Source organism: Bombina bombina, chromosome 7 (assembly GCF_027579735.1).
Source record: "Bombina bombina isolate aBomBom1 chromosome 7, aBomBom1.pri, whole genome shotgun sequence".
In the NCBI taxonomy this organism is placed as follows: domain Eukaryota; kingdom Metazoa; phylum Chordata; class Amphibia; order Anura; family Bombinatoridae; genus Bombina; species Bombina bombina.
Window position 1 is genome coordinate 394,895,637 of NC_069505.1, and position 25,689 is coordinate 394,921,325.

The following is a 25,689-nucleotide window of genomic DNA, read 5'->3' on the forward strand; positions in this document are numbered from 1 at the left end:
TGAGGATGGTTGTGAGGAAAGGTAGTAATTTGTGTGTATATATTTTTCCCAAACTGAATAGGTGTCTTGAATAATAGGGTTACTAAGTATAGGCTCATTGCCTTGTTTATGTAGACTCCAACATTGTCTTCCTAGATGGTGTGTTCCTGAAATCAGGTGTTCTAATGGGACCCATCTTTTATATTCATGGTGTATGTTCCAGTCAATTAATCTTTGCAAGAAAATTGCTTGTCGATATAATGTAAGATTTTGGATCAAATAAACTGAAGGTCGTAACCCGAGCGCTAGTAAATATGCCTTAAGCTCACTTCCAAAAGTCCCCTAGCAGACTTAAAGGTAACATATGAGATATGGGTGAGCAAGGGAGCGCTAAAAGCTGGAAAAAAAAATAAAAAAAAAAAAAAAAATCAAGTGATGTATGTGGCAATTACAATTATTTAACTGGAGGTGAGTAAAAACCACAAAGTTCAAAAAAATCTCACAAAAATGTAGAAGTGTCCAATATAAATAAATAAATAAAGTCCAAAGTGTCCAATGATAAATATCCAAACGCTGATGTGTAGTAATCAGCCCACCTTCAATGTGTCGTGGAGGAGTGAAAAATATATAACGGTAAAAGTACAAAAAATCCAAAACTATATCCAAAACATTCAATGCAAAATTGTGATTGCAAATAGTGAATCCTATCAAAATGAGTGATGGTCAAAAACAAAAAGTGAAAAAAGATAAAAAATACAAAAAAATGTAAGTAGAAGTCCAAAAAAAAAAAAAAAAAAAAGGAATATTCTGAACCTGCAATTGAACAAGAAAAAACAATAGTGCAATAACTTTTATACACTTTACAAGATAATTAATAAAGAAATAAGCTCACCAGTATGTCAACGCGTTTCGGCCTTTTCCAGGCCTTTTTCAAGACTATACTGCTATATGTTTGCTGGGAGCTTTTATAGGGTAACATCCTGGGGCAATTGGATCTGTTTTGGCGCCAATTTTGTTAGATCCGCCCCTTCCTGTTGATACCGGTGTTTTCTGGGAGATTTTCCTAATCTGTATTTTAACTTATATTTTGTGAATCCAGTGTGTGTTAAAGGAATTTTGTTATACATATAGTGATGACAATATACTGTATATGAAGAAAGGATATCCCCTTATTTTGTTTTCTATTTAACCTTTAAAGTGTTCCCGGTAATGTGCCGCACTTCCGGTATTTTATGTCACTTCCGGTTTAGGTGCGTATTACGTCACTTCCGGTTTCGGTATGGCCGGATGTTACGTCACTTCCGGTTTCAGTATAGCCGGATGTTGACATCTGTCGGACTTCAAATTATAGGATCTGAGAATTCAGTTTTATCAAAGTGTATGAATGGCCAACCTATTGGGAAATCAACCATCTAAGGGTATATTCAAATAAGTGGTATGCAAATATATGATACTTGCTCATGTATGAATACTGCAAAGGGGTATATGTGTACAGATGTAATGTATCAAACCATTTATATGTATATGACTCGTGATATTACAATAAATACAATCTAAAAAGCAGTTTAAAACAGTAACACTGTCGTAAATATCACTGTCATAAAAGCCGTACATTTACACAAAAGTATGCATCAGGGTGTATATGAGCATATAAAAAAGGGTTATAAGTTATCTTTAAAAAAATTTAAATATTCTAAAATATTTTAAAATATCAATTAAAATCTATAAAAAGATGGTAACATTTATATCAAAAATCTATACAGACCAATGTTGTTCATCATAAATATAATCCATATTTTGTATATATATATATATATATATATAGGTCTGAGGAAGGGGATACTCTGTCTCCGAAACGTTACAATAAATGTTTGGAAAGACCAGTGAGTGCAAGTTTTTGTTACATACATATATATATGTGTGTGTGTATGTATTTAGCTCGTGTCCCACAAATTGTTTATAAAAGTTCTTATAAATAAATAACAGAAGCTGGACGGATCAGAATGGGTAAAAGAGCAAGCAATCTTATACATGAGTAGTATGCAGTCAGATACATAGGGCTCTGAGGAAATATGATAGATGGAACAGACTGAGTGTCAGGCATATAGATATTGATCGTCTGTGTATAAAATTCCTAAAATATGTGGGAACTCATACTAACTCCGATCTGTTCAAATAGAAGGGGCTTCAAAGGTATGATATATAGTACAGAGTAAATGTTGTACTTATAAATATTGGTTGTGAATATATAGTGTTCCTTATACTTATTCCCTACCAGTATATTTAATGGTATGTAAAGCACGCCCTATAATATCACAAAAAATTAATGGGTTTAGAAAATCTGTTTCTCAACTTTGTTTAGATAAGAACTTAGATTCTCAACTTTAATGCAATGAGAGAATTAGGCTACGCTATTAGACTGATCTAATAGAATGGAAATAGGTCCCTAATTAGGTGTATTATTATATCAAGAAGGACTAACTTTGTCCGTCGGTTAGCTAGTCATCTAAGGTCATAAGTGAAGGCTAGTGTGAAAACACATGCGGTCATTTTAGTGAACCTAGTCTGAAAAACTGACTGCGTTTGTCTACTCTTTTCTCAGAGACAGGAGATGTGAAAGGTCCTCTTTGTGGTTCAGTCCTTTCGGGTAAAGGCAGTCCAATGGAAAGATCCATTTGGATTCATTATATAATAGTTTTTTCTCATAGTCGCCTCCTCTCCAGTTCTTATTAACCTTTTGTATTCCGAAATACTTACAATCATTGATGTTACCCCATGTATAAAAGTATAGTTGAAAAGTGTCTGTACAACGGAGTTTCAGTGTTTTTCTTCTCAATACACAAAATGTGTTCTCCGATTCTGTCCTTAAGGGCTCTGGATGTCTGTCCCACATAATGAAGGCCACAAGTGCAAAATATCAAATATATTACTCCCTTATCAAGACATCTTATGAGGTCTCGGATTTTATATTTATCCCTCTTACAGTGTGGGGAAAATCGGTTAGTCTTCAATCCACTCTTGCAAGCCTTGCAGCTCGGACAAGGAAAAAAAGCATTTGATTGATTTACCTTGGTAGTCTGTAGTGTTTCTTATCTTATTCCTCGGGATGCTCGGGGCCAGCATGTATTTCAAATTATTAGTCTTCCTGTAAATAAACCTTGTATTTTTTTATATTTTTACCGTTATATATTTTTCACTCCTCCACGACACATTGAAGGTGGACTGATTACTACACATCAGCGTTTGGATATTTATCATTGGACACTTTGGACTTTATTTATTTATTTATTTATTTAAATTGGACACTTCTACATTTTTGTGAGATTTTTTTGAACTTTGTGTTTTTTTACTCACCTCCAGTTAAATAATTGTAATTGCCACATACATCACTTGATTGGTTATTAACCCACATTTGTATGTTACCTTTGCTGTGTTATATCCTTGCTGTGCATACACTCTTTGTACATTATCACCTATGGTATAGCACGTGTATCATATTCTTTTAGACATATCATGGATCCATTGTTTTATTGCGCAATTGTAGTTTTTATATATTTGAATCGTCATAATAAATTGTACTGCTTTTAGTCACTTTAGCCTTTTCAGCTTTTAGCGCTCCCTTCCTCACCCATATCTCATACGATTTGGGATCCCCAGTCCTTCCTTGTAGTTTGGGACATTGCATAATTTGTTGATTAATTCTCTGTGGTTTTTTTGTACCATACAAAATCACTGAAGGCCCCATGTATAGAAAGGTAAGTTTTAGGTAGCGGTATTGGGAGAGTCTGAAGGATGTAAAGAATCCTAGGGAACACAATGGGTCTTTAAAACTGTACTGGGTTTTGCCATATTAAAAAGGGACATGAAACTCAACATGTTTGTTGCATGATTCAGATAGAACATATTTTAAACAACTTTCCAATTTATTTCTATTATTAGTTTGCTTTTTTCTCTTAGTATCCTTTGATGAAAAGCATACCTAGGTAGGCTTAGGAGCAGTAAGAGCTAGCTGCCTATTGGTGGCTGCATACATATGCCTCTTGCTATTGGCTATCCTGATGTGTTCAACTAGCTCCCAAAGAATGGAGAAAATTTGATAATAGAAGTAAACTGGAAAACTGTATGATCTATATGAACCATGAAAGAAAAATGTTGGGTTTCATATCCCTTTAAAGAGACGGTAAGTTGTTGTTTTTTTGTTTGCTTGTTTTTTTTAACTGGAATCTATAGGACTTAAATATAAAGGTAAATAGATATTTATTACCCCCATGGTTAACTGATCACCGCTATTGCTGGCTGCGATTTTAGTTTTATCAGTTTTTAGTTTTTGTGTCACCTGACCGTTACAGCCAATTGGAGGCTTTGCCATGAGCTCCAATAAAAAATAAGTGGAGCACAATCCCACACTCTGCTTTGGTTGGTATAACTTGAGTATTTAGGTTACCAGCCAAACCTAGGGTTCTCACCAAGCCGGTATTTTACCATCATGGCTGGTATTTTTAAGGTACAGGTCAAAGATGATCATAAATATTAACAATAGAATTATAGAAATAAAAACACTAATCTTGGTGAAACTTCTTCTAAGGGTGTTGGAATCTAAACAAATACTGCCCTTGTGGTGTTGTGAATAGGCTTAGTGGGCATAACAATATCAGCATAGTTAAAACGTTTAGCAGATTTATACAAGCATACCTGTTTATACCTGTCATGGATACCAGGCTACCAGGGCAACCCCTTCCCCTATTTGGATTATTGCATTTTCCACCAGTCCCCTTTGTGCCCTAAAAGAGCTGATCGCTACCCCGCTCTACTCCCCTTCCTGCCTTGCCAAGTCCCAGCCAGGATCTTATGGAACTATTTAACCCAAGTCGCTCCCAAAGCACTTTGCTCCAGAGCTCCACTCTTCTAGGGCTTGTCATACCTTTGATGGGCATGGGTTGGGGCGATTACAAAGAGGAAGCTCACTCAGGAACCTGGGTTTTTTTACCCCCCACCGCAGACTGTTCCTGAGTACCCTTTGCCGGGCTGCCGCTCCGGTCCCCAGCCACAGATCATGTCGCTTTTTGGACTGTGACATCTGGGGGCCTGGAGATCTCCAATGATCACCGGGAATAGCCTCTGCTCCCCCTAGATCACGCCAAAACTACGACCTAGCTATTGTGGGATCTCTATGTGCCTATGGAGGCGCCAGCCTGTCTGGAGGTGGGGTGCTACAATTATAAAAACTTAAAATTTTACTTATATTATTTAATTTGCTTCCTTCTCTTGTTGTCCTTTGCTGAAAGGTTTATCTAGGAGAGTTCAAGAGCAGCAAATAACCTAGGTTCTAGCTGCTGATTGGTGGCTGCATATATATATATATATACACATATATATATATACACACACACACACACACACACACACACACATATACATACATATACATACATATACATATACATATACATATATATATATATATATATATATATATATATATATATATATATATATATATATATATATACACATATACCCCCCAATTGTCATTAATGCATTGCTGCTCCTTCAACAAATGATACCAAGAGAATGAAGCAAATTTGATAATAGAAGTAAACTGGAAAGTTGTTTAAAATTGTGTGTTCTACTTAAATCATGAAAGAAAAATGTTGTGTTTCATGTCCCTTTAAGTGTTTTTAATTACAATCACCTAGATTACGAGTTTAGCGGTAACAGGGGTGCGGTGCTAAAGAGCAGTTTCCCCTCACCGCTCACCTACAGTAACGCTGGTATTACGGGTCTTTAGAAACCCGGCGTTAGCCGCAGAAAAGTGAGCGTAGAGCAAAATTTTGCTCCACATCTCACCTCAATACCAGCACTGCTTACGGTAGTGGTGAGCTGGCAAAATGTGCTTGTGCACGATTTCCCCATAGGAATCAATGGGGGAGAGCCGGCTGAAAAAAAAAACCTAAAACCTGCAAAAAAGCAGCGTTCAGCTCTTAACGCAGCCCCATTGATTCCTATGGGGAAATACATTTTATGTCTACACCTAACACCCTAACATAAACCCCTAAGTCTAAACACCCCTAATCTTACACTTATTAACCCTAATCTGCCGCCCCCGACATTGCCGACACCTACATTATATTATTAACCCCTAATCTGCCGTTCCGGACACCGCTGCCACCTACATTATACTTATTAACCCCTAATCTGCTGCCCCCAACATCGCCGACACCAACATTTATTAACCCCTATTCTTCCGCCCCAATGTCGCCGCCACCTTCCTACACTTATTAACCCCTAATCTGCCGCTCCCAACGTCACTGCCACTATACTATATTAGTAGTTCTTAACCCCTAAACCTAAGTCTAACCCTAACCTAAATAAAATAAATAAGTACAATTAACCCTAACCTAAATCTAAATAAAATAACTACAATTAACTAAATTATTCCTATTTAAAACTAACTACTTACCTTTAAAATAAACCCTAAGATAGCTACAATATAACTAATAGTTACATTGTAGCTAGCTTACGATTTATTTTTATTTTACAGGCAACTTGTATTTATTTTAACTAGGTAGAATACTTCTTAAATAGTTATTAACTATTTAATAACTACCTAGCTAAAATAAATACAAAAGTACCTGTAAAATAAAACCTAACCTAAGTTACAATTACACCTAACACTACACTATAATTAAATTAATTCCCTAAACTAAATACAATTAAATACAATTATCTAAAGTACGGAAATCCCCCCCCCATTAAATTACAGAAAATAATAAAATAATTACAAGTTTTTTAAACTAATTACACCTAATCTAATCCCCCTAATAAAATAAAAAGCCCCCCAAAATAATAAAAAGCCCTACCCTATACTAAATTACAAATAGCCCTTAAAAGGGCCTTTTGCGGGGCATTGCCCCAAAGTAATCAGCTCTTTTACCTGTAAAAAAAAAAGTACAATACCCCCCCCAACATTAAAACCCACCACCCACACACCCAACCCTACTCTAAAACCCACCCAATACCCCCTTAATAAAACCTAATACTAACCCCTTGAAGATCACCCTACCTTGAGAAGTCTTCACCCAACCGGGCCGAAGTCCTCAATGAAGGCGGGCGAAGTGGTCCTCCAGACGGGCAGAAATCTTCATCCAAGCTGGGAAGAAGAGGTCCTCCAGACGGGCAGAAGTCTTCATCCAGGCGGAATCTTCTATCTTCATCCATCCGGCACGGATCGGCTCCATCTTCAAGACATCCGACGCGGAGCATCCTCTTCAAACGACGTCCAGCTGAAGAATGAAGGTTCCTTTAAATGACGTCATCCAAGATGGCGTCCCTTCAATTCCGATTGGCTGATAGAATTCTATCAACCAATCGGAATTAAGGTAGAAAAAAAATCCTAATCAGCCAATAGGATTGAACTTCAATCCTATTGGCTGATTGCATCAGCCAATAGGATTTTTTCTACCTTAATTCTGATTGGCTGATAGAATTCTATCAGCCAATCGGAATTGAAGGGCCCTGTTGGGTGAATACTTCTCAAGGTAGGGTGATCTTCAAGGGGTTAGTGTTAGGTTTTATTAAGAGGGTATTGGGTGGGTTTTAGAGTAGGGTTGGGTGTGTGGGTGGTGGGTTTTAATGTTGGGGGGGTATTGTACTTTTTTTTTACAGGTAAAAGAGCTGATTACTTTGGGGCAATGACCGCAAAAGGCTATTTTAAGGGCTATTTGTAATTTAGTGTAGGGTAGGGCTTTTTTTTATTTTGGGGGGCTTTTTTATTTTGTTAGGGGGATTAGAGTAGGTGTAATTAGTTTAAAATTCTTGTAATTATTTTATTATTTTCTGTAATTTAGTGGGGGGGTTTTCGTACTTTAAATAATTTTTTTAAATTGTAATTAATTGTATTTAGTTTAGGTAATTAATTTAATTATAGTGTAGTGTTAGGTGTAATTGTAACATAGGTTAGGTTTTATTTTACAGGTAAATTTGTCTTTATTTTAGCTAGGTAGTTATTAAATAGTTAATAATTATTTAATAACTATTGTACCTAGTTAAAATAAATACAAAGTTGCCTGTAAAATAAAAATAAACCCTAAACTAGATACAATGTAATTATTAGTTATATTGTAGCTATCTTAGGGTTTATTTTACAGGTAAGTATTTAGTTTTAAATAGGAATAATTTAGTTAATGATAGTAATTTTATTTAGATTTATTCAAATTATATTTCAGTTAGGGGGTGTTAGGTTTAGGGTTAGACTTAGGTTTAGGGGTTAATAACTTTATTATAGTGGCGGCGACGTTGGGGCGGAAGATTAGGGGTTAATAAATGTAGGTAGGTGTCAGCGATGTTAGGGCAGGCAGATTAGGGGTCAATAATATTTTACTAGCGTTTGCGATGCGGGAGTGCGGTGGTTTAGGGGTTAATAGGTAGTTTACGGGTGTTAGTGTACTTTTAAGCACTTTAGTTAAGAGTTTTACACTACAACGCGTTGTAGTGTAAAACTCTTAACTACTGACTTTTAAATGTGGTACCAGGCTTGACAGGAGAGGGTCTACAGCTCACTTTTGCTTAGACTCGTAATACCGGCGCTATGCAAGTCCCATTGAAAATATAGGATACACAATTGACGTAAGTGGATTTGCGGTATTTCTGAGTCTGGCCAAAAAGTGAGTGGTGAGCCTGTCGTTTCAAGACTCCTAATACCAGCGGGCATTAAAAAGCAGCATTGGGACCTCTCAACGCTGCTTTTTAACCCTATAACCATTTGCAGGAATTTAGACCAGAAGAATAAATCGGTAATATAATTAACTTTTTTGATTGCTTCTTATGCAACTTGTATGAAGTGAGGTGGACATTTGACCTATAATTGTAATTATTTATTTTGCTGCCTTTTGCTGTAAAATACATCTGAAATTTGTACCTCTACCATTTTTTCCCCAGGGAGGCTTGGGTTAATACTTTTAGCTAAATTATCTGAGGTTTTGTTTACCACCCTCTAACATCAGATTCTTTGTAATCATTTGCTTTTAAGTTGGATTATCAGTTTTGCATCAACAATTATGAAAAAAAAAAAATATTTGCAATAAAAGTGGGCATAGAAGGTAGTTAATGTGTTAATAGTATTGTGTATATATATATATAAATATATATATTTATATTTGGCCTGTTAGATTAAGATTAAAAAGAATATGTTTGTTTATTTAAATACTGGTTAAATAAATGGTTTACTTATTAAGTATGTTTAATCAGTGCTAAACCACCTTAAAGGGCCACAATACCCAAATGTTGAAACACTTGAAAGTGCTGCGGCATAGCTGTAAAAAACGGACTAGAAAATATCACCTGAACATCTCTATGTAAAAAAAAAAAAAGATATTTTACCTTAAACGTATTAAGTATTTACACCCCATTGTAAAGGTCTTTAAGCAGCAAATCAGTGTGTCTGTCCCGGGACAGGCAAGGGAACGAGCTTCATGCACACTCATGTTATTTCCCTATTCAGTTTAAGGAAGTTTACTATGAAATCTCATGAGAGTTAAGTCAAATCTCATGAGATCACAGTAAAAGAGTTCATGACCTCAGCACTGCTGATGCAGATTGGCTGCTGTTCATTTCTTCTCTTTTTTTTTTCTTTTTTTTTTAAACCTGCAGCTGGGCAGTAACTGAAGTATAACTTTTTACACAGCACTTACTCTGGTGAGCTGAGGAAATTGTGAGGTAAAATATCTTCCTTTTTTACATAGAGATGTTCAGGTGATATTTTCCTGTCAGCTTTTAACAGTTATGATTTAGCATATGAGTATTATGTCCCTTTAAGGGAAGAGAAGAGGGCAGGTTACCCCAGTCTTTTCCCTTAAAGGGATATGAACCCCACACTTTTTTCTTTCATGATTCAGATAGAGCAGCAATTTTAAGCAACTTTATAATTTACTCCTATTATCAAATTGTCTTCGTTCTCTTGGTATCTTTATTTGAAAAGCAGACATGCAAGCTTAGGAGCCGTCCCATTTTTGGTTCAGCACCTGGATAGCCACCAATCAGCAAGCACTACCCAGTTTGTGATTGGTTAGCAAGAGTTCTTTTGTTCTGGGGGACAGGGAAATCAGTGAAAAGAAAAAATAAATAAACATAGAAGGTGCATTATTCATTAGAACATTCTTCACAGATATAATGGTACATTGTTGTGCAGCTTGCAATGTGTATTCACTGTCCCTTTAATAAATAGTGTGCACTTTTCCTGCAGCTACATTTTGTGCAGCTTACAATGTGTGTTCACTGACCCTTTACTAAATAGTGTGCACTTATCCTGCAGCTACATCTTGTGCAGCTTACAATGTGTGTTCACTGTCCCTTTAATAAATAGTGTGCACTTATCCTGCAGCTACATCTTGTGCAACTTACAATGTGTATTCACTGTCCTTTTAATAAATAGTGTGCACTTATCCTGCAGCTACATCTTGTGCAGCTTACAATGTGTGTTCACTGTCCCTTTAATAAATAGTGTGCACTTATCCTGCAGCTACATCTTGTGCAGCTTACAATGTGTGTTCACTGTCCCTTTAATAAATAGTGTGCACTTATCCTGCAGCTACATCTTGTGCAGCTTACAATGTGTGTTCACTGTCCCTTTAATAAATAGTGTGCACTTATCCTGCAGCTACATCTTGTGCAGCTTACAATGTGTGTTCACTGTCCCTTTAATAAATAGTGTGCACTTATCCTGCAGCTACATCTTGTGCAGCTTACAATGTGTGTTCACTGTCCCTTTAATAAATAGTGTGCACTTATCCTGCAGCTACATCTTGTGCAGCTTACAATATGTGTTCACTGACCCTTTACTAAATAGTGTGCACTTACCCTGCAGCTACATCTTGTGCAGCTTACAATGTGTGTTCACTGCCCCTTTAATAAATAGTGTGCACTTATCCTGCAGCTACATCTTGCTCTCATCTCACCAGATACCTCTCAAGGACTCACCGTCTTTGCATTTTTTAATCCCGCATTGCTCATGTCTGGTGTTTTTATCTGTTGTGTAGCACCAAGGGCCTTTGGGGTCGGAGTCCGGGTTTCTGCAGTAATTTTCGTCCAACCCATTCCCAGGTGTGGGACTGTACCTGTCCGAGAAAGATTTATGTTTATAACAATATGTTCTCTCCAGAATCCTTTTTCCTTTTTTTTGTGTACCCAGAACAAGCATACAGCTTACAATCTAATTAAAAAAAAAAAAAACGTTATTCCTTTATTTGCCGAGTATAATGCGGACTTGTATCTTTAAACTGAAACCTTAGTTACTTTGAGATATTTTCTGAAAATTGGTTTCATAATTAAATGGATATAAAACCCAACATTTTTCTTCCATGATTTATATAGAGCTTGCAATTTTATTAAACTTTCCAATTTACTGGATATCTAATTTGTTTTGTTCTCTTTGTATTTTTGGTTGAATGGCATACCTAGGTAGGCTCAGAAACAGCAATGCATTAATGGTAACTAGCTGCTGATTGGTGGTTGCACATATATGCCTCTAGTCATTAACTCATCTAGCGTGTTCCGCTAGCTCACTGTAGTGCATTGCTGTACCTTTAACAAAGGATACCAAGAGAATACAACAAATTTGATATCAGAAGTAAACTATAAAGTTGTTTAAAATGTAATTAAAAGTGATGCGGTGAATGGTGCTAAAACAAAGAAAGATGGTGTATGAAAAATATGTTGTGGGTGGGGTGCGGTGCTGAATGAATGAATAATGTGGGGGGGGGGGGGGATATCCCTTTAAAATCTTATCCAACAAATAATTTCAAATCATATTATTTATTGATACCATTATGTACATCTGTATTTAAAGGAAAAATCCAGGATATCACAGGTTTACTTAATAAAGCTTTCCTTTCTAAACCCTTGTTACCTAATTGTATAAAGTCAATATCTTGGAATAAAAAAAAAATGTATCTGATTTAACCCCATGTGAACAGAAATGTTTTGCATACCAGTGTTTTCAGTGGATCTGCAGTAAATAACAAATCTTCTCTAATGCGTTCTTTAAGCATTTTGGATGTATGTCCCACATATTGTTTATTGCAATTAATTCGATAAATTACATAACTAGTATTGCATGTGATAGTTTAATTTTGAAACTAGCTTTAGTATGAGAAGAGATGAAGTTATTGCCGATATAAACATGCTCACAAGATTTACAGACTTCATCCCACATTTGAAGAAACCAACTTCAGGTTGTAACATCTAGATTTTAAGTTCACACGGGAACAGGGCCCTCAATTCTCCCTGTATTTGTCTGTAAAATTTATGTCTTTGTTTGTATTGTTTCTCTGTTGTATTTTTATCTTTCTACACAAGGGCAGCTCTGCGGAATCTGTTGGTGCTTTATAAATAAATTATATAAAAATAATAACCACAATTTATGCTCACTAATATTTTCCTCAGAAAAGTCCCTGCTTAAAACCGTTATCAATTGTTTTGGCTTTCCTAGATATAAATCTAATGTTGTTCAAAATGTCATAACTAAATAGGGAATCTTTATCCAAGATGGGCAGACATTTCTTAATTAAAGAACACATTTCTTAATATTGTCTACTATAAAACTGTAGGGGGGAAATCATTTTCTTCAACGTTTAAATCTGTGTCCATAGTATGATCCCGTAAAAATATCTCTATCCACACAGCCAATGTCAGGTGAGGTGTCTACCAATGTTTTCGTATCAAAACCTCTAACCGCCAGTCTAAGGGTAAATTCCAATGCATTTCTATTGTATGTATCAATGTTAGAACAATTCCTTCTTAGCCTATTATGGGCTAGAAGATTACGAGTGGAGAACAAATTAGTGCTGCTGCTCGCATGTTAACTTCGCTAGAAGTTGACCTTTTGTGCGCGTCGGGTAGCACGAGTATTACAAGTTGAAAGTAAAAAGTTTGCACACTAATATCGAAAATGCATTTACATATTCCACATAGATTTCAATGGAGTGTGAAAAGTGTGGGGGGGGGGGGAACCTAACACCCATACTAGCACGCAAACCAGATCGCTCTTAACCAAGTGCGCTAACTGGACATGAAATACAAATATTTCACATTCTAATATTCTTCACATAGCAGGATGTTTTATTTATTTCTGGTGGTTGTCCTGGGCTTTATCCTTTGGCGCCAAGTTTTGCTTTTAAACATTACTGTGAATCTGCTGGCGAGTGCGAGGTTTTCTGTGTCTTGTGATGATAATGTTTGTAATGCTTCCCTGCGGGCCTGTTACCCAGGCTGCTCTGGGGTTAACTGTCTGGGTTGCTGGGAACTTTGCAGCTGTCTGTCAGTGTTCAGGGCTGTGGAGTTTGCTGTGGCTTAGGATGTGTACCCAGTCCAGTCTGTGAGAGCGGTCCATTCTTGTGTTTATATATATAGGTATTTGACATTGCTAATCACTTTATTTTGTATATATGTTTGCTTATTGCACTTAATTTTTATGCTGATGATGGGGAGGAAGTCCCTGAAAACGTTCCATTAAAGATTGTTTATTTTCTTCACTAAAAGACCTGAGAGTGCATTTGTTTGTTCAGGAATATACATTGCATGATTGCACCCAGGCAGATGACCATAGGAGGGTAACACTGTACTTTGGACGGTATTATATATATATATATATATAATGATTAGTTACACTCATAATAACACTGTCTAATAAAAATTATTTAAAAAAATTAATTATATTGTACACAAAGGAGAGAAAGAGAGAGAAAGAGAGAGAAAGAGAGAGAAAGAGAGAGAGAAAAAGAGAGAGAAAGAGAGAGAGAAAGAGAGAGAGAAAGAGAGAGAGAGAGAAAGAGAAAGAGAGAGAGAAAAAAAGAGAGAGAGAGAAAAAAGAGAGAGAGAGAGAGAAAAAGAGAGAGAGAGAGAGAGAAAAAAGAGAGAGAGAGAAAAAAGAGAGAGAGAGAAAAAAAGAGAGAGAGAGAAAAAAAGAGAGAGAGAGAAAAAAAGAGAGAGAGAGAAAAAAAGAGAGAGAGAGAAAAAAAGAGAGAGAGAGAAAAAAAGAGAGAGAGAGAAAAAAAGAGAGAGAGAGAAAAAAAGAGAGAGAGAGAAAAAAAGAGAGAGAGAGAAAAAAAGAGAGAGAGAGAAAAAAAGAGAGAGAGAGAAAAAAAGAGAGAGAGAGAAAAAAAAAGAGAGAGAGAAAAAAAAAGAGAGAGAGAAAAAAAAAGAGAGAGAGAAAAAAAAAGAGAGAGAGAAAAAAAGAGAGAGAGAGAAAAAAAAAGAGAGAGAGAGAAAAAAAGAGAGAGAGAGAAAAAAAGAGAGAGAAAAAAAGAGAGAGAAAAAAAGAGAGAGAAAAAAAGAGAGAGAAAAAAAGAGAGAGAAAAAAAGAGAGAGAAAAAAAGAGAGAGAGAAAAAGAAAAAGAAAAAGAAAAAGAAAAAAAAAAAGAGAGAGAAAAAGAAAAAGAAAAAGAAAAAGAAAAAGAAAAAGAAAAAGAAAAAGAAAAAGAAAAAGAGAAAGAGAGAGAGAGAGAGAGAGAGAGAGAATAACTCATTGTGTAGTTCATTAACAAATCTAGACAGGCCAGAAGGCTTGTTTTTTCCCACAGAAAACCTCTGAATTACATTGTTTCCAATGCAGCAAAGGATTCTGGGTAAGATATGCAAATGAGGTTCACAATGACACAATTTTTTTACTTCAAGTCTGCTTTTCAAGGTGTGTCATTGTGAACCTATGCAGTTAAGTAGATGAAAACATGTAAAAACTTAATTTTAAGATACTTTTATACAAACTTCTATTTTCAAATGAGCTTTGTTCTCTCGGTATCTATTGTTGAAAAAGAATATTTACATATCCTAAATTAGTGGAATCTAGCTGCTCTTGTGATTGGCTAACTAGATGTGTTCAGCTAGTTGTCTGTATTGCAATGTTGTGCCTTCAGCAAAGGATAACAAGAAAATTAAGCAAATTTGATTACATTGGACAGTTGTTTAAGGTTGTATGGTCTATCTGAATCATGAAAGAAAACAAATTTTGGTTCAAATTTCAATAATATTGTTTCCTCTACTTGTATATCTCTCTTTTACTCCCGTAATACTGAGAAACAAACAAAGTTCTAATGGTCTATAATACAAAATAGAACCTGTTGGCGGCACTTACTTGTGGTCGTGGGGGAACTTCATTCTCCATTGCTGGCACGTTTTTCCCTTCTCAGTTTTAGACACAGCGCCACGATAGGTATCGCCATTTCCTATTATACATTCTCGGACATAGTCTTAGGGGAGGAGACAAAAAAACAAAACATTACTGGGTTAAAGGGATAGTAAACACCAAAAATAATGTTTAAAAATATAGACAATCCCTTTATTTACCATTCCCTAGTTTTGCACAACCAACACTGTTATATAAATATACTTTTTACCTCTGTGATTACCTTGTATCTAAGCCTCTGCTGACTGCCTCCTTATCTCAGATCTTTTGACAGATCTCTCAAATGCATTCAGATAAGAGGCGGCCTTTAGGTCTAAGAAATTAGCATATGAGCCTACCTAGGTTTAGCTTTCAACTAAGAATACCAAGAGAACAAAGCACATTTGATGATAAAAGTAAATTAGAAAGTTGTTTTAAAATGACATGCCCTATCTGAATCATGAACGTTTATTTTGGACTTTACTATCCCTTTAAGACAGTCTTACTCTGCTCTAGTCTGTTATAGCTCTATTTTCATATCTCTAATTGATCACAAACAGCTGTTAAAAGGACGGTAAACCTCAACATTTTCTTTAATGATTCGGATAGAACATACAATTTTAAACAACCAACTTTCCAATGTATTTTATTATTAAATTTGCTTCATTCTCTTGTTACCATTTGCTGAAGGAACAGCATTGCACTACTTGCAGCTAGCTTAACACATTTAGTCAGCCAATCACAAGAGACAAATGTGTGCAGGCACCAATCAGCAGCTAGCTCCCACTAGTGTAGGATATGTGCATATTCTTTTTCAACAAAGGATAGCAAAGGAACAAAGCACATTTGAAAATAGAAGTGAATTTAACATGCTCTGTTTGAATCATGCAAGTTTAATTTTGACTTTCCTATCCCTTTAACTCCTAATCCTACATTTTGATTAAACAACGAGACGTAGTCAAACCATTAGTATTTGTTTGATATTTTGTCCATAAGAGAATATAGTAGATGCTGGGAGGTTGGAGTTCTCCAGTCAGTGTGGATAGGTCCTATTTCCAGCAATTTCCAGCACCCCTTTAATGGTTAGGGACTGCTATACAGACCTATGGGTCACAGTCTGTTCACTTAACAGGAACCTTCAGTAATGTTAAAGGGACATTGTATTGTAAAAGGTTCTCCCATTAATGGTGTTGTCAATGATCCATTTTACCTGCTGGAACGTATTAAACTGTTTACAAAAGGCTAATTTACCTTTATTTTGTCATGTAAAATAGCTACCTTTTCCTGTTGAAACCAACACATACTGAAAAGGTTTAAACTGTAGTTTTAGGTTTAAAAAATAAAATCTATGGAAACAAGAAGCATCAACAGAATTCAACTCCCATTGGGTGGTGCGAAAGACGGAGAGGCCAGCTCTTTTGAAAGGGTATTACCGCAGGTGTTTTAGATACAAAAACCTCTTATCTGCTTGTCTGAGTACATTGTCCCTTTAAACGCACACTAATGTCAAAATTAAAGTTTTATGATTCAGATAAAGCATGCAATTTTAAAAAAAATGTCCAATATACTTCCGTTATCAAAATGTGAATTTTTTATATGCACACTTTCTGACGACTCAGCTCCTACTGAGTATGTGCAAAAGTTTACAGTATATATGCATATGCATTTTGTGATTGGCTGATGGCTGTTACATGATACAGGAGGAGGGAAAATTGGATTATATTTGAAATTTGCCAGAAAATATTCTACACCTCATTTCAAATTCAAAGTAGGTGTGATTGCATTGTCTTGTTATTGTGCGTTTGTCAATTATTAAATTCTACTGTATTCAGTGGCCCTTTAACTCAGGCAGACAAAGTGATATAAGCCTATTCACACCATTGGCAAAGCTAAAACATGTATACTGGGAAGCCTGAGTTATCGGGGGGAGTTCATGTATTATCTTACTCGTCGAGGTGCAATACAATACTACAAACTCCCCCTTTTTAAAAATGGATGTAAGCAGCCAGATGGTAAGCCAGCCAATAGGAGAAGGTCGCTGCATCAATTCCTGATTGGTCAATTATATAGACATATTAATGGCTTAAACAGAACCATCAAAATATATGCCAGCCAATCAGAGGAGTGCATACTTTATATAAGGTGTAACATGGCGTTTGCATGACTGCAGATTCTTCTTTATCCCACTCGAGATCTATACACAGAACAGCCAGAGATAATAGGGAAATTAAGCGACATGAAACCCACAATTTTTCTTTTACGATTTAGATAGAGCATAGGTGTTTAAATAACTTTCCAATTTACTTCTATTATCAACTTTATTTCATTCTCTTGGTTTCTATTATTGAAGGTTCAGCAGTGCATTACTGGGAGCTAGCTGAGCATATTGGTAAGCCAATGACAATAGACTATATGTGCAGCCACCAATCAGCAGCTAGCTCCCTGCTCCTAAGCCAAAAGTTGCTTAAAATTGCTGCTCTATCTTTGAGTGACAAGTGACTTTGGAGTGAGTAAAGGGAGTTCCCATTAAGGTATCCAAGGGGTTAAATCTAATAGAGAGGTGTGTCTCCATTTAACCAATGAGTGTCTTCTAAACCCTTTTTAAAAGATGATGGTTGTGACGGATACCCCGGCTACCCCGACTGGGTAGCTCCGCCAAACGGGTCCTGCTTCCTTCCTGCCGACTGCAGCTATGTAGCTGGCAAGTGACCACAGCCTGTAGCCACCCCTGATGCCCGACAGCAGTACTCAGGGTCCCACCCTGTGGCAGACTCCAGCTACCCCGACTGAGTAGCTCTGCCAGTGCCAGAGGGTCCTTCCTTTGCCTGCAACAGGCTGCTATGTAGCCCAGGAAAGTGATTTTAGCTGGAGCCAACCCAAATAACTAGACAGACTAGCCTTCAGGGTAAACAGGAACTGATTTTATTGTAAAACATACACTCCTTTTATACACACAGCTCATCATGATAACACAAAGGACAATCCCACAATTTTCCCGCCATTCCCGCTCCTCCAGACTGACCGGTGCCTCCATAGGAGCCACAGTCCCACATAATCTCAATTATTATTATTATTATTATTATTATTCTTTATTTATAAAGCGCTGACAGATTCCGCAGCGCTGCCCATGGGTACAAGGATAACAGTACAGTGGAGAAACAATACTATAAGACACAAAATTTTACAGACAAATACAGTGGGAATTGAGGGCCTATTCCCGTGGGAACTTACAATCTAGACGGGTAGGAGGATTGGAAACAGGAGGTGGGGACTGCAGAGGTGAGAATGATATTAGTGACTGAGGAGATAGAGGGCAACTGTTAGTTAATTGAAGTTAGTTTGTTGATAAGTTGGGTGATAAGCTTCCCTGAACAGAAAGGTCTTTAGGGAACGTTTAAAGGAGGAGAGGTTAGGGGCAAGTCTGACATCTCGAGGAAGTACGTTCCAGAGGGTTGGTGCAGCATGAGAGAAGTCCTGTAGTCTAGAATGAGAGGTGGTGATGGTAGAGGACGCAAAAAGCAGGTCGTTGTTGGATCTTAGGGGATGGGCAGGAGTATATTTGTTGATGAGTGAGGACAGGTAGGGTGAGGCAGCATTGGTGAGGGCTTTGTAGGTCAGGGTGAGAATTTTGAATTTAACTCTGTTGTGAATGTGGAGCCAGTGAAGGGACTCACAGAGAGGTGCAGCAGAAACAGAGCATCGAGAGAGGTGGATTAGCCTGGCAGATGCATTTAGGATGGATTGGAGGGGAGAGAGGTGGGAGAGAGGGAGGCCAGTTAGTAAGTTGTTACAGTAGTCAAGTCAGGAAATTACCAGGGAGTGGATGAGCTGTTTGGTAGTTTCAGCACTCAGAAACAGACGAATTTTGGAGATATTGCGTAGGTGGTTGCGGCAGGATGAAGAGAGCAGTTGGATGTGGGGAAAGAAGGACAGATTTGAGTCAAGCGTGACTCCGAGGCAGCGGACTTGGGGTGATGGGGGGATAGTGGTGCCGCCAACAGTGATAGAAAAATTAGAGACTGGAGTGGAGCTAGAGGGGGGGAATTAGAAGTAGTTCGGTCTTGGACATATTTATTTTTAAGTGGTGAGAGGCCATCCAGGAGGAAATGCCAGATAAGCAGTCGCTGATGTGAGAGTTGACAGAAGGAGAGAGTGCAGGGGTGGAAAGGTAGATCTGGGTATCATCAGCATAGAGGTGATAACTGAAGCCATAGCTGTTGATAAGTTTACCCAGTGAAGAAGTGTAAATAGAGAAGAGTACCTAGGGGTGGTGGTTTCGGGGTGATCCCAGTGGAGCTCTCAGTCCCCAGATTTCACAGTCCAAAAAGCAGCATGATTCGTTACTGGGGACCGGAGTTACAGTCCGTTGAAGTTATGGGGTTAGGGGTGTCCAAAACCCCCACTTCCCAAAGGAGCTCCCCTCCGGTAATTTCCCCACCTCTTGTCCTCCCTAGGGGCTACTAATCCCCAAAAGAGCGGAGCTCTGGGGCACATGGTTGCTGGAGCGACCAGGGGTAAAGTTAGCGGGTGTCCTGCTGTCCTGTGGCCAACCGGGAGTTCCAGGAGCCTGGACAGCCTGAGAGGGGTTAGGCGGGTGTCCGCTGTGAGGTGGCCGACCGGGAGTTCCAGGAGCCCGGCCAGCCTAGGAGGGTTTTCCTGGTCATACACCAGCTCTTTTCTAAACAAGTTTGGAACACAAAACCATGCAACCAAAAGCTTCCAGAGATTGTGGTTGCTCTGAGGAGCCCAAAACCACTGAGAAACAACAGGGGTGAGGTTGTAGGGGGGTGGAGGGTAGCTTTAGCTGTCTGGTATCCGTGACATCTCCCCCCCCCTCCAGTTTGGCAGACCCGGCTAGACCCTTAACGGGTCGGCCTGGGACTGTCTGACGGTGGCCCTCCACTTCTCGGTTGCTGGGAGAGGTTATCCCATCTCTCCTGAGCTTGGGGAATCCTGGGGGGTTCCTGCTGACGTTTATACCCTGCGCACAGGGATAGTCACATAAGACAACGTCCGAACAAGTTTTCTAAGGCCGGCTCCAAAACAATTGCTGTCCCACAAGTTCTAGTGTCCTTAAGTTCTATGGCCACACTGCCTCTCTCTGTGACACTCTGTGACCCACCCACAAACAAAGCTAGTGCCGGTTTCCCAGCTGTATTCCCACCCCAGACCAGAGGGGGAGGTTTCTCCTTGGTGGGGCAGGTAAAGCTTGGGTGCTCAAATATGTGGCACCAACTGAATACACTTTTATCCTCCTTGCCCAATGCAACGCCTGCCCCCTGTGAGAAATACTCCGGGACAAGAAAAGGGTAGAGACCCTGCCAAGCTACTGAGGGGAGAGTCCATCTGTCTCTTCTCCCGAGAAGGAGATCTACCGCTGGGGAGGGAGGTCTGCTACTTCCGCTCCATTGGAAACTGTGCTGCCGCTGGGGAGAGAGACCAATTGTCTCCTCTCCTAGAAAGGGATTCGGCCGCTGGGGAGAGCTATCGATACCCATCTCTCCCTGCAAGGGTTTCACTGTAAGGGGAGGGAGGATGACTACCTCCGCTCCCAGGGGATGGCTCTGCCACTGGGGAGAGAGACCGACTGTCTCCTCTCCCGGCTCCGCCGCTGGGGAGAGAGACCAACTGTCTCCTCTCCCGGGAAGGGGTTCTGTTTACGGGGAGGGAGGACAACTACCTCCGCTCCCAGGGGATGGCTCTGCCGCTGGGGAGAGAGACTGACTGTCTTCTCTCCCGGCTCCTGGCTCTGCCGCTGGGGAGAGAGACTGACTGTCTCCACTCCCGGGAAGGGGTTCTGTTTACGGGGAGGGAGGATGACTACCTCCACTCTCAGGGGATGGCTCTGCCACTGGGGAGAGAGACCGACTGTCTCCTCTCCCGGCTCCTGGCTCTGCTGCTGGGGAGAGAGACCGACTGTCTCCACTCCTGGGAAAGGGTTCTGTTGCTGGGGAGAGTTATTGACATCCATCTCTACCTGCAAGGGGTTCTCTGTAAGGGGAGGGAGGATGACTACCTTCGCTCCCAGGTTTCCTGGAGCTGTTACAGGTGCTGGGCAGAGGCCGGCTCTCTGCCCTGTTGTCAGCACTTCTGCTGGGGTGGCTCCCTTGTCCAAGTCTATAAGCTCAGAGCCAGACTGCTGATCAGGATCCAGCAGCCCTGGTTCCCTTTCTCTTTGCTGCCACTCCTCCACAGTCGAGCTCCATGAATCCCAGAGGGCTGCACCCCAGATCTGTATGCCCCTGGTACGCTGCTTAGCGAGATCCAGCAGCCTCTTGTATTCCTTGACCAGTGCCTCTTCCTGGTCAATTATAAAATCCAGATCGTCCAGCAGCCAGGTCTCCTCCAAGAGATCCAGCAGTTCCTCTTGGAACCCAGAGATATCCTCCAGACCCTGGTCTGTCTCGCTCCCAAACTGTGGGTCCTCTGTCCTTTTTGTAAACAGCAATCCAGGGCCGCCGAAGCCAAAAACCTCTGTGGGGGAGCCTTACTCCAGCCATGGCTGCGCTTGCATAGCAAGCCATTGGAGGGCCCGATAGCCGTCCTCAACCCACATCTCTTGCTGGATCAGTCTATGTAGAACAGCTAGCCATTGCTTCTTTGGGTGTTCTCCCAGGAAAGGCCGTCTCACGGTCCACCGAACCCGGAATCTTGTGTCTTTCGTGGGAAGGACCTTTCCATTTTCCTGCTCCTGTTGCAGAGCCTCCCACCAAAGGTCTCGGAGGGCAAGGTTCCTCCATGCCAGAACATCCTGTTCCAAACAAGGATCCTTTGTTCCGGTCAGCATCTTTTGTACTCTCCCTAGGAACTCTGCCTCCATATTTACCGGCTACTGTGGTACGTCTCCTCTGTCAGCAGGAACCTTGTAAAAGAAGCAGATCCCACTGCTGCCAGCAAATGTGATGGATACCCCGGCTACCCCGAGTGGGTAGCTCCGCCAAACGGGTCCTGCTTCCTTCCTGCAGCTATGTAGCTGGCAAGTGACCACAGCCTGTAGCCACCCCTGATGCCCGACAGCACCAGTACTCAGGGCCCACTCTGTAGCAGACTCCAGTTACCCCGACTGAGTAGCTCTGCCAGAGGGTCCTTCCTTTACCTGCAACAGGCTGCTATGTAGCCCAGGAAAGTGATTTTAGCTGGAGCCAACCCAAATAACTAGACAGACTAGCCTTCAGGTTAAACAAGAACTGATTTTATTGTAAAACATACACTCCTTTTATACACACAGCTCATCTTGATAACACAAAGGACAATCCCACAATTTTCCCGCCATTCCCGCCCCTCCAGACTGACCGGCGCCTCCATAGGAGCCACAGTCCCACATAATCTCAATACCTAGGGGTCGTGGTTTTGGGGTGATCCCGGTAGAGCAGGGGCACTTCCAAAGTGTCATTTTAAAGCTCTCATATTTCACAGTCCAAAAATCAGCATGATTCGTTACTGGGGACCGGAGTTACAGTCCGTTGAAGTTATGGTGTTAGGGGTGTCCAAAACCCCCGGTTCCCAGTGGAGCTCCCCTCCGGTAATTTCTCCACCTCTTGTCCTCCCTAGGGGCTACTAATCCCCAAAAGAGCGGAGCTCTGGGGCACATGGTTGCTGGGTAAAGTTAGCGGGTGTCCTGCTGTCCTGTGGCCGACCTCCCGGAGCCTGGACAGCCTGAGAGGGGTCCGTTGTGAGGCGGCCGACCGGGAGTTCCAGGAGCCCGGCCAGCCTAGGAGGGTTTTCCTGGTCATACACCAGCTCTTTTCTAAACAAGTTTGGAACACAAAACCATGCAACCAAAAGCTTCCAGAGATTGTGGTTGTTCTGAGGAGCCCAAAACCACTGAGAAACAAAAGGGGTGAGGTTGTAGGGGGGTGGAGGGTAGCCTTAGCTGTCTGGTATCCGTGACAATGGTTTTCAGTGCAATTTAAGTAGTTATGAATACGGCCAAGAGCCAAAACGCGTAAACTGTATGTCTGGATACAATCTGTGAACTTGACCATGAATTTTATTACAAGAACAGAGACTCCTATTTTGCATTAACCATTTCACTTTACTACTTGGGCAGCATTTAAAAGTAAAACATTTGAATATTAACAGAAAAATTATGATAACAATGAATATATAACAAAGACCAATGAGAATAGTCCTTTGGTCTATACTATCTCTGACTACCAATCAGATGCATCATAGTAACCATAAAGAGTCCAGAAAGTAGCAAAACCTCCTCTTTTCTCTTTGCTGCTCAGGAGTAAAGTTCAAATTGTTTATTGCATAAAAAATATTTTAATATTAAAAACATCGGTTTACTGAATATCTACAATTTAATAATGGTAACGTTACAGTTTTATATTCAGCCTCTCTCGAATATTTTCTAAGCTACAGCTTTGATTGACATACGTTTTAGCCAATCATCGGCTCACTATGCACCCCATGTTAAAAAGTACCTGCACGCTCCCATGCTCTGAACTCACTAATTGCGATGCAATGCGCAACTCTTACGCTACTTGCGCATTTGAAATAGAGAATCCTAGGGGGGAAAAAAAAGTTGTGAACTTTTGGCAGGAACATTTGCCATCAAAAGTTGTATCAAACATTCTCATCCTATTACGGTTCTTCTTCGTATGGACAATATATCAGCTGTTCGATATATAAATTGTTTAGGAGGGACAACTTCAAAAATGTCATCTATTTTAACCAAAGATTTAATTCATTATTGTCTTTCTCAAAACATATCTATTCAAGCAGAATACCTTCCTGGACTCAACAATCATATGGCAGACTGGGGTTCGAGATACCTTACGGATTTCAGCGATGGGATGTTGAAACCTTCTCTTTTTCAAAAAATTCAACAGATGAGAGGTCCTTTTGTAATAGATCTCTTTGCCTCTTGGCTAAATCATCAAATTCTTTAATTTTTCAGTTGGAATCCAGATCCGGAAGCACTAGCGATAGATGCTTTTCTCCAACAGTGGCCCAATAAAGGAGCAAATGCTTTTCCTCCATTTTGAAATGATTCTTCGGACTCTATTATTTGTCAAGAGACATCAAGTTTCTCTTCTGATCATAACTCCATTTTGGCCAACTCAAGTTTGGTACCCTTATCTTCTAGAAACGTCTTTCCTTCCTCCAATTCTTCTTCCCAATTTTCCAGACCTTCTTACAGATCCAAACGGAGAATTTCACACTTTAGTTCTCCAATTTGTAGCTTGGATTATTTCAGGGGATCCTGGTCTATTGATGGACTTTTGGAACATGCTAAACTCCTCCTTCAAGACTCTTGGGCCCCTGGAACCAAAAAATGTTATTTTTCCACTTGGCTTAAATGGTCTAGCTGGTGGAGTAACAAACACTTGGATCCCGTTTCAGCACCTTTAAATGAAATTATTTATCTACTTGAAGGTCTAGCTTATAGATTTATTAATGTCGCTAGGTCAGTTATTTCCGCAAGTCATGAATACTTTAATAATTTGCCTATTGGTCAGAATCCTACCATTTGCAGATTATTAAAATCTATTCGTCTTAAAAGACATCCTACTGCTAAATATTCTTCTTTTTGGGATGTTGATTTGGTAATTTCTCTTTTTTCAGAAATGGCCAGATAAAGATAAATTATCCTTAAAACAACTTTCAGTTAAACTTGCAACTCTTATGTTTATTATCTTGTAAAAAAGTTTCAGATGTTCGAGCTATTGATTACAATTCCAAAAAATTTTCACCTCAAGGTGTAATTTTTAATTTAACTCTTAAAACTAAAACACTTTCTTCCTCTATTTTTTATCCCTACTTTTTTGAACAACCAAAACTTTGTATAGTTCTTTGTCTTAAAGAGTATGAAACTGTTTCTCTTAGATCTTCTGCTTCTAAACAACTTAATTTATTTTGTTTCTCCTCATTTACCCGTTTCTTCCCCTACTATTAGTAGATGGGTCAAAGGAGTTATGACAGAAGCTGGTGTGGAAGATATTTTTTCTTCTCATTCTACTAGAGAGGTTTCAGCTTCTAATGCTTTTTCTAAACTGTTTCTTTGCAGGATATTTTAAACGCTGCAGATTGGTCTGATAAAACTTTCAGACAATTTTATTTTAAGCCCATCAATTCTATTCCTCATCAGCTGGTGTCATAATTTTATTCGGTATAATTATTTGTTTTATTTACTGTTATTTTTGCTTTAAACTAGCAAAATAGTAGTCTCTGTTCTTGTAATAAAATTCCAATAATCCTATTTTTATGATGGAATAATCTAGATTTTATTAAAGAGACAGAGAGGAGTATTTTCCCTCAACTTTTGTATTTTCCCTTCCCTATGTATATTATACTAATTTATATTTTATAAAATTCTATAGATACTTTATTTTTTTCAGTACCAAATCCTTCCACTACAGGATTTTAAGAATTCTTCCAGGTTTCTTGATCCAATCAACTCTTCATTTCAATCAAAATCTTCAAGTTCTTCAACCAAGTTTTCCTTGTATTTGTTTTGGAGAAATATGCCTAGCTTCAATCAACTCTTTGGTTCATTTTATAACATCTCGTTTCTTTAGATTGTTCTTTTTGGACTGTTCCTGTTTTTC

The 25,689-nt window shown here is 39.2% G+C and overlaps 1 protein-coding gene across 5 annotated transcripts in view; it reads right to left on the reverse strand.

Moving 5' to 3' along the window:
* The window catches only part of MST1 (macrophage stimulating 1), a 193,495-nt gene that overhangs the window by 70,044 nt on the left and 97,762 nt on the right, over window positions 1-25,689 (reverse strand). For all 5 annotated transcript variants that reach the window (XM_053721135.1, XM_053721132.1, XM_053721130.1 and 2 more), the window contains exons 5-6: window positions 15,104-15,218; window positions 10,954-11,090 (exon numbers count right to left, since the gene is read on the reverse strand). In XM_053721135.1, the coding sequence (XP_053577110.1) occupies window positions 10,954-11,090; window positions 15,104-15,218 (252 nt within the window). The remainder of the gene's footprint in view (window positions 1-10,953; window positions 11,091-15,103; window positions 15,219-25,689) is intronic.